This window comes from Numenius arquata, chromosome 3, assembly GCF_964106895.1.
Source record: "Numenius arquata chromosome 3, bNumArq3.hap1.1, whole genome shotgun sequence".
Taxonomy (NCBI): domain Eukaryota; kingdom Metazoa; phylum Chordata; class Aves; order Charadriiformes; family Scolopacidae; genus Numenius; species Numenius arquata.
The window spans coordinates 44,490,558-44,508,960 of record NC_133578.1 but is presented as its reverse complement, the minus strand read 5'-3'; the positions used below and the strand labels follow the sequence as shown (position 1 = coordinate 44,508,960).

The 18,403-nt window shown below is 52.6% G+C and overlaps 1 protein-coding gene across 1 annotated transcript; it reads right to left on the bottom strand.

The window, feature by feature from the left end:
* Positions 1–5,557: 5,557 nt before the first annotated feature.
* Positions 5,558–17,221, bottom strand: LSS (lanosterol synthase). The gene is made up of 22 exons (XM_074145224.1): positions 17,166–17,221; positions 16,891–17,074; positions 16,664–16,802; positions 16,468–16,576; positions 15,952–16,073; positions 15,523–15,619; positions 14,558–14,693; positions 14,231–14,339; positions 13,770–13,888; positions 12,203–12,300; positions 12,039–12,066; positions 11,387–11,443; positions 10,626–10,697; positions 9,927–9,977; positions 9,631–9,780; positions 9,203–9,299; positions 8,901–9,006; positions 8,281–8,346; positions 7,793–7,873; positions 7,345–7,515; positions 6,829–6,907; positions 5,558–6,611 (listed from the first exon to the last, which is right to left on the bottom strand). The coding sequence occupies exons 1-22, from the start codon at positions 17,198–17,200 to the stop codon at positions 6,426–6,428; spliced, it is 2,292 nt and encodes a 763-aa protein (XP_074001325.1). The 5' UTR covers positions 17,201–17,221; the 3' UTR covers positions 5,558–6,425.
* Between the last annotated feature and the right edge of the window lie 1,182 nt (positions 17,222–18,403).

Genomic DNA, 18,403 nt, shown 5'->3' with positions numbered 1-18,403 from the left:
GCCACTGGCTACCACTTATCCCCCCCACTCTTGAGTTAATATCTGTAACACAGCCCCTTTATCTACAATTACGAATAGTTTAAAAAAGTTTCTCTAAAAAAAAGATAAGGCTAAAACTAGAACTCTAATCAGGCTCTGTTTTAAATCTTCCACTAAATCCTTCTCCTCTTCTGTCCAAACCAATACATTCAGTTCTTCAGCTAACAGTTTGGAATATAGTCCTTTAGTCTTTTAAGCATACCCTTCTATCCACAGTCTACAATACCCAGTCAGCCCCAAAAATTTTGTCAGTTCCCTCTTGGGGAGCTAAGTCTGCTTTGATCCTCTCAGGATTTATTTTTCGACTCCTTTCACTGACTAGATGTCCCAAGTACTTTACTTCCGTTTCCACATACTGCAATTTTATTTTTGAGACCCTCAAACCTTGCTGGCCCAAAAAGTTCACTAACTCATTCGTAGCTTCTTTTATCCTGCCTTCTTCCCAGGTAAGTCATCCACATACTGAAGCAGGGCTACTCCCTATGGAGGTTTGAATTATTCAAGCTCTAAGTCTATTCAAGTTCTAACACTTGCCCAAACAAATTCAGGGATTCTATAAATCCTTGGGGCAATACAGTCCATCAATACTGCTGTTTCCTTTCCATGTCTGGATCTTCCCATTCAAATACAAACAGGTCCATACTTCCCTCTCTAGGGGACAAGCCCAAAATACATCTTTCAAATCAACCACACTGAACCATTTGTGTTGGTGAAAAGTGTTAAAAGGGGACATGCAGGGTTCTATTAACCCATCTTTGGGTTCCTTTCCTCCTTGGTTCCTTTCACTCATCCATACCTCGAGACTTATCTTTTGCTCATCCTGTTCTGTTAACAGCTTCATAGATACCGCTGTCTGTCCTCTTAAAGTTTCTATCTTTAACTCCAAACCAGAAATAAGATCCCTACCTAAGAGGTTGCTCTCAGCTTACTGTCCTTTTCTTGGAGGGAAGGAGAGATTTTCTACATCCCGGCAGCACTGTTCTGTAATAGGGAATACTGCCGAGAGGGAGGGGAAGTAGTTGGAGGCTGGAGGGGTGGGTGGGGGATTGGGAGGGGAAGGGTTAACAGTTTCTTTTCAAGAAAGGGCTATTTCTTCCCTTCTGAGATTTAAGTTGGTCGGATCTTGAGGGGGTTATAGAGAGGGGATAAATAGTCTAAGAGATCCCACTTGGGGTCTTTATCAGTTAAAATACCACTAGCAGTCCAGACTGGAAACATATAAAACACGTTTAGATGGCCACAAGTCATAAATCTACTTATCTTAACCTAACAAAATTAACTTTCTTCTAATAAAGGTGGTTCCTTCTTATTTACATACATATTTAAAGTCTGACAAACCCAATCTTCATCAAATCCAAATTTAAGCCAAAATACACTAAGAGTTCTTTGGTCATTTTCTTTTTTATCTTTATCCCTTGTACAAGAAAATTATTCTCTCAAAAAATCTCAACATTCCCCCTAAAGGACTGACTGGGGGAGTGTTCCTGGGATCTTTCTTATTACCCCTTTTTCATCCCTAGGCCTAGAATTATTATTCCCCGTTCTGAACAGAGACTTTTCTTACACTTTTTCCTTTCGCTTCATCCTTCTCTGGCTGCGCCCCTTGCAGGACTACATAACCATGGATCCAGTCTCCGCACTCACTTTGTACCACCATATGTCTCACAAAGTTTCACACAAAGTTTCTCAGAATGCTCCTGACCAAGGTAATAATTCAGACAATCCAACTTTCTTACCTTGGTCCGTGCACGGCGTTGCTGGGTCGTAATCTCTGTGTCTACTGCAGTAAGTTCCTTTGTCCCCCCTTTTGTGGTTCATATGGTCGGCCATTTAACAAAGTCTCGTGATCCTGGTCAAAATCCCCTGGACCCCAGGTGACAATACCGTTCAAATCAAAGTGACAAGGACCCCGGAGGGCATGACTTCAGATCCCGGACGAGCCCCCAGATTTGTGAGAAACACTCCTTGCCCAATAACCATGGCTCAGGCAGTGATCAATATGAAGCACATTTTATTTAAACATTCTTGCAAGACTGGGTGACCCAGCAAAAGTGGGCACACGGAGTTTTGGTATGTTTTGGTTTTATTCCCTATTCCCAGCCAAAATTTCCCTCCTGTTTCCCCACTGGCTGGGTACTCCAGAGGGTACAGTCTATCAGAGACGCCTAAGACTACTTCCATTTATCCCACCCCTGTTTACCTCTCCCCATCACTCCCCCTGTATCAATTACTTCACTTATTTATTTATTCCCTTTTTTGGTAATATTGCTCAAGTTTGCCCGTCTCAGTTAAACGTTCATCCTCCCATTCTGGCATAGACTGATTTCTCCTTTTCTAAGGGATGAGCATTCTTGCATGTCCCTGGGAAGCCTTTGTGTTGTTAATAATTCTCTAACTGCCTCATTACAAGCCGATCAGACTGTTCTTCTGCAAAAACTAGCCAAACTGTTCCTTTGCAAAAACAGTATCTTAATTTCTCTTACACAGGCACAGAGGGTTACCAAGACAGTCAAAAAGAGGGTGGCTAAGCAGGGGACACAGACTCTTTGCTCTTCTGCCTTTGCTTCCCTGCCCTTTCACATCTCCTTCAATGCTGCCCATGGCCATTGCCTGCCAGGAGGCTGCTGCAGCAATTCCTGCACCACCTGAGAGGAAGGTGGACAGGAGGCTGGTGCTCAGTGACCACAGCATTTTTGCCAGGCTGGTCTTTCAACACTTCACTGAAAGGGAATTCTGTGCTTCAGACAGACAAGAAAACTGCAGGTCCTGCTGCCAGACATCATAAGAGATCCCATCAACACAGACATCAAGATGAAGGTCCTGCTTGTCTTCAGAAATGTGACAGGTCATATGAAGAGAAAGGTGGCCAGCCCCATTGCTCTGCAGCTGGTGGAGAAGCTTATTCCACTCTGATGACATAAAGCTGCTGTGGGAGCCTGAGCCCCACTGGTGGGAACTCTGCAAGGACAGCTGCCCTTCAGCCCAACCCTGCAGGCAGAACTTGGGCAGAGCTCTTGTGGGATGGTTTCTCCATTCTGCAACTCAGCATGGCTTCTCCCTGGCAGGTTGATGCTGCCAGGTGGCCTGAGCAGCATGCTGGCCCCTGTGCAAAGCACCTTCAGGCCAGAACCCCAAGAACTCTCTCAGCTGTAATGCCAAAAATTGCTTTTGCATTTCTAAAAAGATGGTGCCAAAAAATCACAATGGTTGAATCAAAACAAAGCATAGGCACAGCCTGTGATCACTTTTATATCTCAAAGACCAATTTTTACTTAAGTCCTTAATTTTGTAGCAGTAAGACATGACACTCAGCTGCAGCCCCTCCCCCATCCCCTTGTGCCATGGTGCCAGTTCTTATGGACCAGCTCCCCTGTGTGCCTGGACAGCGTGGTGACAGGAGTCAGGATGGCGTACACTGCCACACGTGCATGGCAGCTTATAAGGGACTTCCAGCCCTCTCTGGGTACCACTCAAACCCACCTGAGCACCCAAAGAGCCTCAGCCCCACTCCTTTCCTCTGTACTAATCCCGGCTGGGGAAAGGCACATTTCCCTCTTGCCCAAGGGTAGACTGCTGCAAAGCAGTGTGACTCGAGCCCTCCTCCGGCCTCAAATCTCAGCAGGGAATTAGGTGGCTTTCCCAAAATTTACATGCAAGAAAATAATACTGGTGGTGGTAAAATTTAAGAACAAAACCACTCCTCTGCTTTCACCCAGTTCTCCCAGGATGTTAATCTTATCCAAATTTTCTCAGCCTGTGGTAATAGGTGAAAGAAGTGCACAAAGAAATATATCATACCAGCTATGGCTTTGCTTTGTGATAAGCAAAAAAAGCAGGAAATCAGCGAACATTTATTGTGGTTTAGGTCAAATAGGCCAATGACAGGCCACTGATGCTCTCCTCCCACCTCTCGCTCCAAGGAGAGAAGGAGGAGAGATAAAAGAGATCTATGAGTTTAGAACGAAGTAATCTATTTTGATGAAATATTAATAATAAAACAAAAAATAATGAAAATAGATACAGTATACACAAAACCATATCAAGCTCCCAGGATGACCTCACCAGCAGGCACTGGGGAAGTCCCAGACTGGACTCAGCGACGGATGGGAACTGAATTCTGGATCTGGAGTCAGGAACCCACGGATCGGGATCAAAGGCAGATGAACAGACAGGGTCCTCCTCAGATGTCGGCCATTGAAGGAAAAGGGCTGACCCATTGATCCCTCAGCTTTTATTCTGAGCGTGAGCCAGATGGGATGGAATATACCCTGCTGGTCAATTTTGGGTTCGCCTGTCCTGTCTGCTCCTCCCCAAAAGTGCAATCCCTCTATGCTTTTCCGTTTCTGACCCTCCAACAGGGCAAATAATGAAATTAGCTGACCTTGGTTGTTACAGCAATAAATGTAAGCAAGAGCCTCTCTGTATACTGTAAGAACAATTTTCTGCACAATATGCTGTTCATTTCAGAGAGTTAGAAGAGGCTTAGCTAAGAAGTAAAACTACTGAACAGAAAAACCAGGGCAACATTCAAATGTAGCTTTTTTTTTTTTTTTTTTTTTTGTAAATGAAAGGCAAGATGGCAGTATTGCACAAGATAGTTCTAAGTTCCCCCCCCAAAAAAAGCATGATGGGATACATCCCAAGGTACTAAAAGAGCTGGCTGATGACATTGCAGGACCTCTCAAAGAGTTATAGTAAATGCACTCATATCAGGGAGGTGGCCAGTCACCAGTGGGGTTCTCTAGGGCTCAATTTCTGGGCCAGTGCTCTTTAATCTTTTTATAAATGATCTGGACACAAGAATGGAATATACTATTAAGTAAGTTTACAGATGATACTAAACTAGGAGGAGTTTTGGACTACCTTGAAAGTAAAGAGGCCTTGCAGAGCGATATACATAGACTAGAGAACTGGCCAATCACCAACTGTATGAAATTTAACAAGAGCAAGTGCCAGATTTTTCACCTGGGATAGGTGAAATCCTGGTTATACATGCAGACTGGGGAACCAGCGGCTGTAGAGCAGGCCCATGATCTGGGAGTTTGGGTTGATGGAAATTTGAGTATGAATCAACAGTGTGCCTTGGCAGCCAAAGGGGCCAACTGTGTCCTGGGGTGCACAGCACAGCTAGCCAGGCGAGGGAGGTGATCATTCCACTGTATGCTGCACCGGTGCAGCCCCCCCTTGAGTACTGTGTGCAGTTCTGGGTGCCTCAATTTAAGAAGGACATCACACTACTACATGCTGGGCTTATTCACGTGACTGTAAGCAGCAGGTGGAGGGAAGTGACCATTCCCTTTTAGACAGCTGCTTCCTTGATTATATTTTTCTGGGGCCAAAGGCATTGGAGGAAGGCAAAGCAGGCACAGGCTCCAAGCATGGCTTGCTGCTTGGTGGAGATGTTGCCCATACCACTGGGGACAGGTGACCCAAGCCAGGTTACAGGATGCTGCTGTGTAAGCTCCCCTCTGCTTGGGACACACACTGGAGCAGACCATAAAGAGACCGATACACAGTTAAGTTCCACTTGCAACACCATTAGCAATTTATTAACCTATCAGTCAATGCAGCTTCCAACTCTGACAATGAAATGTGAATGCCTGACTGCACCATAGCCTGAACAGAGGCACGTGCTGTGCTGGGGGAAGGCTGGAGCCCAGGAATCCAGGCTGCATCCTGACACTCACCACCACAGTGCCTTCTGCTTTGGTTTCCCCTTTTTCAAAGTGAGAGTGATGCTGGCGACTTTACCTGTGAGGCTCTGGGAAGCCAGATGCCACCAGCTGGGGGAACAGAACAGTAAGAAAATTTGAGCGACACACTCCTCTTTCCCATCTTTCTGAGGGAGGACAAGTGCCCTTCCCCTCCCAGCACAGACTCCAGAGCAGAGAGCACTTCAAAGGCAGTTGCTGGCACCTGCAGCACAGAGGCCAGCTCAGCAGGGATTGTGCAGTGCACCCCATCACGATGCTGGGCACAGGGAAGGCCCCAAATACCACATTCATGCCACCGCCAGCCAACCTGGACAGCATGAGGGGAAGATAAAGGCAGCCTTGCTCTACCCAGGATGAGAAAGTGTCTAGATGTGTAATACAACACAGCTTTCTCTTTTCAGATCACCAAACTGGTCTGAAAAGGCACTTCACTTCTCATCCTGTGAGGGAGGGCACACCCGGGCAAAACCTTTAAAAGTGGATTTTCAGTAGAGGTTCACCAGAAAGCAGAGACTCTGCAGCATCATGACAGCCCTTCTCCCTGGTAGAGGCAGCGGTCCGTGTGTTAAGATCAGGACTGAGATATCCTATGCAGGAAACGCCCCCATGGCCCCATGGAGCAGCCATTACCTAAGACAAATTAGAGGCTATGGCATCTGCAACGGCCCAGGTTCAGGCAGACAAGACCTCCTGCACGATCTTCCCTGCTCCAGCCAAGGATCTGGATTGCAGTTGCCCAGCAAGAGGGCTGTTGGGATGCAGCCGGGAGAAACGTCCTAGCGTCCAAATGGGGAAGACATTGCGGTACGCAGTGTAACTGATGGCACATGACTTGTTGAATACCCCAGCAATATTCTCCTGAGAGAGACAGAGAGCAAGATGGTATGGATGATAGGGGGCCACAGTGTGTCTAGGATGTGGTGCTGAGCTCATTGACTTCCTGAAGCCCACCACCAAAAGCCACATACAGCTTCCATTCCAGGTAAGGAAAAGCACGCCATTGCAATGGCTGTACAGTGCCCAGGACATCTGCAACACCAGAGAACCCCTTGGAAAGACTAGAGGAAAGATGTACCTGAGGCCAGTCCCCATTGGGTAGCTGCTTATTAATCAACACTTTGATGCCTCTTTCCAGTACGTCAATGTCAGGGTACCTGAAAAGCATGAGGGAGATGTGAACACTTACGCAAACTGTCTGCGAACCCCCATCCACATGCTTAGGGAACTGAACAGCCTCCTGGCTGCCCCCCGAACTTGTTCCAGGCATGCTGGGTGCTTTGGGAAGGCCCCTCACAACCATGGGACACCAGCAGCATTTTCCCAACATGAATACAGTAACATTTTCCCAGCCCGGAGGCCTGTGACTCTGATCCAGCACTGGCTCCGCTTCGCTGACCTGTGGAGCACTGCGCAGGCCAGTCCCTCATTGCGGGAGGCTTGTGACCAACAAGGTCACAAACAAACATGGCATGATCAACACCAGCCAGGCCTAAGGCCTGTGCCACCCCTGCCACACAACCCAGCCGGTGCTTCCCATCTCACTGAGCTCCCTGGGCCAGGGGGTGCCTGAAGAGGTGAGGACTGTTCCTACCTGACGGCCATGAGCCCCAGCAGGGCCCAACACGTGTTGTGGATCTGCGACGTGGCACTCTGCACGTATGTGCGTTGCTCACATGACTCAAAGTCCTCTCCCCAACCGCCATCTGCCATCTGCTTGGAGAGGAGGAACTGGCAGGCCTGGTCCACCTCTCGGCATGCAGCCCTGCAAGGATGGGCAGAGAATCAGACAGGGCACGCTCATGTTTCCCAGCTGCAAACAGGAGCCATGCTCTACCCTGCCCATGGCCAGGACTACCCTGAGAGATTGAGGCTCAGGCAGTGAGCGCCCTGGTCATATTGCAGGCACAGGATTTGGGAGGGTCATTATGTGGGGCAGGAGACCCCATGTGCAGCCAGGGCATCCACCCAGCCCCACCACAGAATCTTGCCCCAGCCCAGGAGGCAGGTAGGGGCAGGGGAACCAGACAGCCCCTTCTCACCCGTCCTGATATGTGTGCTGCATACTGGCGAATGCCTCCAGACCAAACCAGGTGCCATAGGTGAAACAAACCCCCCAGCTCCTAGGAGGAAGGGGAAAGCAGTACTGTCAGAGGGTGCAAGGCCCCGGGTAGAGGCAGGCTGCGACATGGACGTGTTCACAGCAAGAGCAGGGCCAGACACAGAGCTGCAGCCTGCCTTCTCCTATGGTGCAACCATGCGCATCCTCCCAGCTCACTCAGGGTCAGCAGACACTGTAGGACCAGAGAAGCTGGAGCCACCCTAGCCCCCATGGGTTGTCTGGGTCTTGTGCAATGCACAATGTGCCTGCTCCACCTGGGCTAGCGGGAGATAAGAGCAAAGCACAGGAGCTAGAGAAGGATCAGATCCTACTTGCCCTTCCCACAGATCCTGCCAGCCAGGAATGCTTGCCATGTCCCTCTCACACTGGGCAGACAGGGGAAAACAGGGCACCAGGAACGCTCCTTACCCTTCCCATGATCCATCAGCTCGCTGCTTCTTGCGACAGAAGTCCAGGCCCTTCTGTAGAGTCTCCCTGGTCAGGAAAAAGACCCCCACTTCTGAAGCAGCTCAGACTCAGTGGCTGCTTCATCAGGGGCATCCATCAGTCCCTCTGAGGCTTTGATGGTTAAAGGCTCAAGAGGCAAGGGCATGAAGACAGGCAGCCACATTGTTCAAGATCTCAGAGTCAAATCATGCACCAGTTGAGTGCCTTTCTGCCTCATGCCAGCACGCAAGCAGAGGACCCAACCTACAACTGGCTGCAAGATCAAGGCAACTGCTAAGTCAAGAGGCAGGCAGATCTCCACCAGTTTCCCCCCAGCCTGATCCCAAACAGCCTCTGCCCTGCTCCTTAAGAGAGGCTGGGCCCCGGCCTCATGCAGGTGGCTCTGGTTTGGAGAAGTCACCAGCATCCCAGCTGTGCACACACCAAGGGCCACTGCAGGGGCTGCTCCATGCCAATACAGAGGTTCAGGCAAGATCCCTGACAAGGCTCAGCAAGGGTTGTGCTAGCAGAAGCCATGGCAGGCAGCATGGGATGTTGCAGACTGCCTTCTCCCCTACCCGACCCTCGGCTCAGTGCCTCACCTGATCTCAGGGGCTCTGTGCTCAGGGAACTCATCATGGAAATGTCTCAGTGCCTGCATGACAGCTGACGTGCACTCCACATAGGTGTAGTCAATCATGATGTCGCCTGCCAGCAGTTGAAGGATATTGTTGCAACAGCCCCTCCACTGAGGAGCCTCTGAGCCACACACTGCCAACCTCCCCCTTGGACCCAGGGCACACTTATCCCAAAGAGGGACCTGGGGCAAAGCCAGGCACCCACTGGGCATGGTGAGGCCAGTCCACAGGGGACAGGATGACCGGCCTGACACAGCTCCCCTTACCAAACACCTCTGAGGGGTTCAGCAGCTCCAATAAGTGTCCTCCTCGCTTGGTTTCATATGTGGCAAAGCCTCCATCTGAGTTCCTCATGCTCAGCAACTGCCCAAACAAGCAGAGAAAGCGGTTGGGACTGGCTCATAGGCAATGCCACCCCAGTCTGGCAAGTGTGAGGACAAAGTGAGACCCATAAGTCTGTGGGGTTGGCAGATAACCCAGGTTCCACACCACATTGACAGGCTGGCCTGATCTGGATCATCACTGCAATGTGTAGCTCCGTATCACAGTAAATATGGTGGGGTCATACCAGGCCATGGGCCTTCTACTAGCTTAGTAATACCAGCTCTAACAACTCATCAGGACTTGACTTCTCTTATTTTAGCTCAGTTTAGCAGTCCGCGTTTCCCTTGGCCCTAATTTTTGCAGCACTTACCACATTCACGGCATCAAAGAGGCGCTCAGGGGGAACAAGCTTGGCTATGAATGGGCACTTCTCCTGCAGCAGCATAATTGACTTCAGCCCCTCTGCTGTGCAGTCTGCCACGATCCAGCCACAGTCTCGGGTGCTGAAGGGGAAGCCACCCTGGAAAGGGTTCAGGAGGGCTCAGCACCTTCCCTTGACCTGTTCTGTTCTTGTAAGGGAGGAGGTGCTGCCCCTCATTCCCATCCCCTCTGTCCAAATCCCAGCCCCATTTGTGCGTCCTTCAGAGACCACTTCAGCCATTGCACCTTGTTCATATGACGATAATATTTCTGGTAGTCGGGTGGGTTCTCTGTGATCTGCAGGAGACAAGAAACAAGTGAGGACAGGCTGGAGGTGCTTGGCTCCAGGACCATGGGTTGAAACCATCGTAGATGCAGAACCGTGTGGGACTGGGCACCACCTGTCTTTTACTGAGGGAGGCAGACAGGGAAAGAGATCAGCTCTGGAACCCAGGTGCTGCACCCCTCTTTAGGTGCTTTCCTGCCAGGGAGCCCTCTGCTTTCAATGCTCCCATTGGCAACACAATGAGCAATACCTGTCACTGACGGTGACCCCCACCTTGAGCCACTGGCCTGGCCAGCAGGAGCTAGCAGTCACTAGCCAGGCAGTCACTAGCCAAGGACTCTGGGTTTCCCAGAAGGGTGCCTCAAATGTGTGGGTACCAGGTATGATGAAAGGCAAAGAAGCCCGAACTCTTAAGTTTTCCAGCCTCTCTTAGCCTAGGCACCCAACCCTTCATCCCTGGGCCTGGCCGATATCCTCTCCAAGCTGCAAAGATGGCTCCCAGCAACGGAGCAGAAAAGAGGAGGCTGTCCCTAGGACTTTGCTAGTCCAGCCCTTCAGAAGAGCTCTTCATAAGGCAACAGATGCATCCAACAGGGCTCAGAAGCAGCGAAGTCTACTAAGCCAATGTGTGAGAGACACCACCAACTGGCTCTGCTCACCTGGGTGAACCGGAGGAAGTCATAGGCATTTTGGAGGCAGGATGTGAATTCAGGCATCTTCTGGGCTTCCGCCTAGAAACAGAAGTGAACAGCTGGCAGTCAGCAAGGAGTTACGGCCACCAAACATAACTCTCAAGAAGAAGAGGATGTGCTGGGACCTTGCTGACCTGCTGATCTAGGTGCCATGAATGCCTGGCCCTTCATATAGTCCTTTCTATAGGTTTGCATTCATACTTCATTTCCTGTTTCCATTTCAAACTGAACCAACAACTGTTGCCAGCATCACTGAGATAGATACTTGCATGACCATGTTAGGGGCTTACCAGGGCAATCACATGACTCTTCAAAATGCCCATCACAGCTGTCTTCTTCCCCAATGCAGGAAAGCAGGAGACCTGCACACTGTCCCTGCCAAATGGCAATGATCTGGGGCCAAGTACAGCAAGGAGGAAGGGCCAGGGTTTTGCAAGAAGAAGACTGCAGGAACTGGGAAGTCTAACCTGACCCACTCAGCTGGCACTGTGGGGTCCTATGTCAAAAGCAGCTGGCAAAGATGGGCTGTAACAGCTGTGCCGGACACCCTGCCTACCACAGCTGAGGTGGGCTCTGAGAAGACGTGTTTGCCTGGCTCAGTCATACGATGCAATGCCAGAATTGGCACAGCAGAGGTCTGAGGTCACAGTAGGAGCTGCTGGTATTCAGGGATGCGCCAGGAGAGACCATTTTCCTAAGGCAGCACATAGCATTGAGAAACACAATACCTCCAAGAAGGCTTGGATGGCAAAGGCAGTATCCCAGAGCTGGGATCCATTTGTGCCCTGGAAGAGAGAAAGCAGATAGTGAGGGGCAGGTGCTGGCAGCAGCCTGACATACCTGTGGGGTCTATGGGACAGCATATCCTTCCTGCATTATCCCCACTACCTTCCTCTGCCCTGCGTGTCAGCTTTATGTCACCCAGCATCATGGCTGATGTGCTGGCATAGAAGGGACAGATGTAGCAGCTCAGGGACAGCAAGGGGATAGGACAGCTGCTTCAGCCTGCTTTGTGCACAGCCAAGACAGAATAGGTGGCTAGAGATAGGGAGCAGAGGGACACAATGAGAGAAGCACAGCTCAGTCCACACGCAGTATAAGGGGCCTGTGAGGCCCCAGAACCTGTGGGGATGAAGGGGATGGAGGCCTAGATCTGTCCCCTCAGCTCACAGCCACAGAGAGGCAAACTAGTAGGTCAGACATTACTCACTCCCGGCACAGCCAGGGGAAGTGGCAGTGAGACAGACAAGGCCACCAGGCACCAAAGGAGAGATGCTAGGAGCTCAGGCCCAGGGTGAACAAACTATCCCATTATTCCATGGACTTCCCCAGCATCCCAGGGTCCCTCTCAGTCACAGCTGAACTCCTATAGCACTTCACCTGCATCTTCATGCCGTCGAGGCCCAGCCTGTGGGAGGAGAGAGCACAGTGCTGCAGCACAGGCACAGCAAGAGTGCCAGGAGGCGGGTTGAAAGCCATGGTGTGCTCACACCACAGAAATCAGAGCCCTATGCTGTGCCAGGTGGCCCACGCCCAGCCCTTACCAGAGATAGTCAGGGATCCTGGAAACATGCTCCTGAAAAGCTGGGGAGTTCTTCCCATCCACGAACCAGCGAACCAGCATGTTGATCGTCTTGGAAATCTGCCGAGAGCAGTGCTGTCACTGGTCTGGATGCAGCTTCTTCCAGCCCCAGAGACATATATCCCTCCCACCCAGCACAAAGCCATCTAGAGGTGGTCTCCGGCTTAATCCTGACAGCTCCATCTGGGGCATTACTTGGCATAGCTGACTTAGTGGGGCAGGTCCCATGAGATTACTCCAGAGTTTCCCCTCAGATCATTTCCCCGAACCACAAGGAGATGTACCCCCTCACCAGGGCCACAGCTGTCCCCATGTCCTCTGCATCTTCTGTGCCCTGTTAGCATTAAGCTCTTGAGCATTAATCATAGAATCATTTAGGTTGGAAAAGACCTTTAAGATCATCGAGTCCAACTGTAAACCTAACGCTGCCAAGTCCACCACTAAACCATCCCTCAGCACCACATCTACACATCTTTTAAATACCTCCAGGGACGGTGACTCAATCACTGCCCTGGGCAGCCTGTTCCAGTGCTGGACAAACCCTTTCTGTGAAGAAATTTTTCCTAATATCCAATCTAAATCTCCCCTGGTGCAACTTGAGGCCGTTTCCTCTCATCCTATCACTTGCTACTTGGGAAAAGAGACCAGCCCCCACCTCGCTACAACTTCCTTTCAGGCAGTTGTAGAGAGCAATAAGGTCTCCCCTCAGCCTCTGTTTCTCCAAGCTAAACAACCAGGCAGCAAGAGACACAGCATTGCTCTCAAGGAGATGGGAATCATTCTGTCTTGTGCTTCCCCCTGCTGCCACAAGGGATTTGGGGATCAAACCTCCTAATGAGTTTGCCCAAGACCACACGGGTTTACACCAGTGCCTGAGCCCCTGCCTCTGTGGTTTACACATTAGCCTTACACAGGCAGAACGAGCTAAGCCAGGAAAAGTGTACTTATGCCTACAGAGATGGTGTTACCAGCTCCCTCAGTGCTATCAGCCCTTGCAAACAAACTTCTATAGCCCAGTTGACCTGGCCAGGTACTCAGGCCCAGCATTGCCTTTCTGCACCAGATGCAGACGTGGCTTGGGAGTCCCACTGCACTGAGGGCTCCAGGCCAGGCAGAGAGCAGACCACCAGTGCCATCCCCCTTGGTGTTGGGGTAAGCACAGGCAAGTCCTAATCTTCAGGAGCCTGAAACACATCAAATCCATGCAGGTTAACAGCATCTCTCCTTGTCCTCAGAATACTCCCCTCCATTAAACATGAGAGGTCAGAGACTGCCTACGAACCACGACACTGGGAAGTTGGCTGGACTGTCTCCCTTACCCTCCCTGGGGAGGATGCAGAGACCCTCTGGGGAATGTGCCCTTGTGCCCACACATCCTGCCACCCTCTTGGCTCTTAGGAGCAGCAGGAGTTGTGCCTGGGCAAGATTATGGTTACATACCACAACTGCAAAGGGCTGGGGGGGGGCAAAACCTGGTCCCTAAAGAGCAAAGGGCAAGATTTTTAAAGGATTGACAGTAACTGTCCTACCGGCCCAATGCTGATGCACTTAGTAAATCTGTCATCAGCTTTGATGTGGTCGTACAGCTCTGTGATGGCTCGCTGCCGCAGGTGGGTGCTGTGGTGGGCTTCGTACACATTCATAATGGCTACAGGAGAAGAATGGGACATGCAATGAAAAACCCACCCCATGCAGCCAGATTCACTTGCTGTGGCAGGCTGCACCACAGCTCACATGATGACCAGTTGAGGAAAGCATGGGAACTGCTGTGCCCCAGAGTGGCCCAAGGACCAGGACACAAGGCCTTGCTGCTGTCAGGGAGGGAGAAGCCCAAGGATCACACAAGCCATGTTCCCATCCCAGCTCCTGGGTATACGCCAGTAGCTGACAGCAGAATCTAAAGAGCCCCCATAGTACAAGGCATCTTCAGTTCCACCACCACCAGCTCACATGTGAAGGGCCCCTGTGCCCCAGGCAACACTGCACTCACCATAGGCAACCCCCAGCAGCCAGCTGTGTGGGGTGTACACATCACAGGCAGCCACATTGTTCCTCTGGGCTGGCCAGTCTATGCTGGCATAGTCTTCCACGTACAGTTCCTGGCACAAGACAACAAAGGGCATCAGCCTGGCAAGCTGGGAGCAAGCACCCAGAGGCAGCTTACTGCTGGAACTTGGCTCCACTGCCTCCGACAGAGAGACTGTGCTGGTATGAGAGCTGTCACTTCATGAGCCAGAGGCTGGCCCACAAGGACATGGCTGGTGGTCAGGCAGCCACATATCCTTGTCGGGGAGCCCCACCAGGGTCAGCTCTCTACCTGCCGCAAGCTCCGTATGAGCTCATCCTCTTCTGCTGACAGACGCCTGGCATAACAGTAGCTCATGGGCAGGTAAACCTGGCGGCAGTGACACCAGAGCCGGGACGGGTGGGCTGGGAACCACGTAGGAAGCAGCCTGTTTGCAACAGAGAAGGTGCAACTGTGAGGAACAAGGACGGCTAAGGGCAACACGGAGAGACAATATGCTGACAGGGGGATGCTTGGAGCAGGGCATGCCTTTCTCTATTCCCTGTACCAGACCTGCTGTTGCTGGTACAGCTGCAGGAGAAAACAAGGGAATATCGACACAGCCTGGCCCTGATCAGATCCTCCTCAATAGGGCTGCTCCCTCTGCACCAGGGCCACTTCTGGCCCAGCTGATGCAGGGCAGGCAGGATCCCGAGCTCAGAGAGGAGGAAGTAGAGAAGTCAGTTCAGGGGCCTCTCTCTTCCCTACATGACTTTGAAGGCAGAGGCGCAGACTGATGGTTAAGTGCGTTTGAGGACAAAGCACCAGCAGCTCTTGGTACTGTGCAGCCCCTGGTTTCCCCCAGGGAAAATGTCATACACTTTCTGACAGCCAGTGGTGCTTCGAGTAATTAGAGAGGGTACAAGTGAGGGGTAGAGCTGGCAGCTGTACATGTGGCTGTCTTGTCCTGCTAAGGCCCAAGTTCTGGCTGGCCACAAGAGCAGAAGACACTGGTGGCAGTCAGAGAGCACACAGATTTATCAGGTAAAGCTAACAGGAATGAGTTCTGCCATCTCCCTTTGGTGCAATGTTCAGTGCTATCCACCCACTGGCTGGCCTTGCTGCTGGTCTCCCAGCTGACAAGTAGCCTGAGCACCACCAGTTCCAGGCCATAGCTGGAGTTATCCCAGCAAACATCAGCATCTGGGACAGCTCTGGGTCGAGGCTGGTGGAAAGACTGAAAACACCCCTACCTTTACACTGAGGGTGGCACATACCACATTTCTGGAAGAAGCGTGTTCATTCCCTCCCAGCTGTAAACGTTCAAGACAGCCAGCCAAAACTTCCCCCAGGAAGGGATTCCCACAGCACCTCCTGCAGAGAACGGTATCAGTTTTCAGGTTTAACACAACCATGCCAGCTCCCTGCTTTCTTCCCCATCGCAGGATCCACTTCTCATGTTTGGGAGCATGCCACTCAGACTGGGACACATGTCCCGAAAAAGGGCAAGCAGGCAATGGTACAAAAACGTAACACATTTTCCCATCATTAATTGAAAATGCAGGTGGCATCAAGGGCAAGCAAGAGCAACAGTTCCTCTGCTACCTGTCAGCCCCCCATGATCCACGCAGCCCTCGGGTTTGGCCAGACCTCTCTCACCAGCATACCAGCCCCACAGCTGCTGTGCTGGGTGCAACAGAGCTGACCTTTGCTGTGTAGGTTGACACGGGCCCGCACAATGTCAGGGTCATCTGGTCCGAGCCCCAGGATCCTGAGGGCTATGTAGTTGAGTGCTGTGCCAAACACCGTCGATTTGTCTTCCACATGCCTGTTACACATATACACAGAGACAGTATAGCCATTAGCCAGCTACTAGCATTAGCCAGACACAACCTACTGCAGGGCTGTCTTTCTTGGGTGGAGTGGGATGCCGGGGTGACTGTGGAAAAGGGGAGAACCAACTAACTCAGGGAGAAACATTGCTCTGAACTACCCTGTCACACATGATGTAGCACAGAGGAGATGCCGTCGTCAGACTTGATGCTCCAGCCATCTCTGTGGCAAAAGGTGTACCTGGAGTGCTACATAAGTAAGTCCAACCACCCAGAGGTATCACAGTTGCAAAGTCCCACTCCCCAAGCCTAGGCAGATTTGACGGTAGCTCCAAGCGCTGGACCTTGGAGGTATCATCACTAAAAGCAGCATCTTTCTTTACTACTCACAAGCCCCAGCCTCCGTCCGGGAGCTGCACAGAGCGCAGGTAGCGCACCATCTCTTTCCGAAACCCCTCCGGCAGCTGGATCTTTACAGTGTGGCATGTGATGAGGAGACCTGGAAGATCAGACAGGCTGGCTCTTATCTGAAGCCAAACACAATACATTCACCCCTCTTGCAGGGAAGGCACCCTGCAAGGCCTACCTGGCAGGAGGAAGAGGGGCCCGCCGTAGTCACCTGCCCAGTGCCCGTCCTCAGCCTGCAAGGTGGCGTAGAACCGCATACCCTCGCGGGCAGCCTCCCAGGCCGTGTCGGCCGGCGGCAACGGCCTCAGCGCCTTGCCCTGCAGGGTGACAGCACCTCAGCCGGGGTTGCCCCTCGGCCCGGGCCCTGCTGCCCGCCCGGTCCCGATCCGGCCCCTCGCCCCGCACCGTGTCCAGGCCGAGGCTGTGCTCCTCCAGCGCCGTCTGTGCCCGTCGCTCGCCGCCCGCCTCGCCGTCGTCGCCATCGCCTAGGTAGCGCCAGCACTGGCGGCCGCCCTCGCAGTGCAACCGCCAGGCGGGCAGCACCGTGGCCGCCGCCGAACGCCGCGGGCCGCCGCGCCGCCGCACCGCCCTGCCAGACATGGACACCGTTAGCTGCGGCCGCCACTCCCGCTCTGCCCCGCCCCGCCGGCTCCCGTACGCCAGGCCGCGCCGGCACCCACCCGCCATCCACCGCCATCGCCGTCCCCGTCCCCATCGTCGCCGGGTCGCCACCGCGCCTCCCTGGGCCGATATCGCCTCACGGGCGGTAGCCAATGGGGCCGCGGAGCCGGGCGGACGGCCCCGCCCCCCGCCCCTAAGCCCCGCCCCCGGCCGGCCGGTGTCAGTAGCGGGCGGGGGTGAGGTCCCCCGGCTGGCTCCCCTCGGCCACCGCCCCGGCCTTCTCCTTCCTGACGCCAGGTTCCGGGACGTGCCTTTGCCCTCACAAAAAGCCGCGTCAAGTGGTTTTGGGTTATAAAGGTGCTCTCACCTGGCCAGTTACTGCAACACCACCCTTTTGTCTGGGTGGCTGGAACCTCCTGCCTTCGTGTACCTATTGTCCATGTCACAGCTGTGTGGGTGGCATTCCTCAGAAGTCTGCTGCCAGCTCCAGCAGCCACTACGGGCATTAAAGGTGCTTTTATTTAAAGCCAAGAGCTGTAAGTTTCCCTTTCCACCGCAGGCTTCCCTGCAGGCTGGTGCACAGACCTGATGGGGGTGATGCTTTGTAGGGGCCAGCAGGCAGCCCAGCAGGGAAGGGGGATCTGGAGAGGAACAGGAGACAAGCAGCAAGAGCAGCAGCTCGTGGTGGTGCCAGACAAGCGGGTGGTTGATGGACACGCGCCTACATGTGCTGATTGTGTTTCACTGTTTAGGACTGGTGGTTCCTCCTGAGGACCCAGCCTTACATGGGTGGCTGTGGGCCACGAGCCCAGGCTCAGCTCCACAGGCATTGCCCTTGGACCTGGTGGCCCCAGGTGCACAATGAGCTCTGACGCCTGGCCTCAGGGCATGCTGTGATGTTGTTGCCTCTGGTTCTGCAGGGTTACGCCGTTGTGCCTGTTCCTGTGCGTGTCGCCCTCCTTGCAGCACCTCCTGTCATGGGGACATCATCACCCTGCCAGCAGCCAGGACCCAGCTCCTCTGTTCCATGTGTCTGCCCCAGGCACAGAGACCATGCTCGCTTCCACAGCGACAGGTTGGCATGACAGTGCCAACCCCAAGAGCTAACCCCCCCCCACACACACACCTCTGTGCACCCTCAAAGCCTGCGCACATGGTTTCTGTTGCTAATGAAAATAATAAACCAACTCCAGCTGAGTCTAGGTGCCCAGTTCACGTCCTTGTGGACCATGAGGGGCTGGGGACACCATGTCGTGGTGCAGTGCCAGCCATGGGGACAGTGCAACCTGGTCCATGC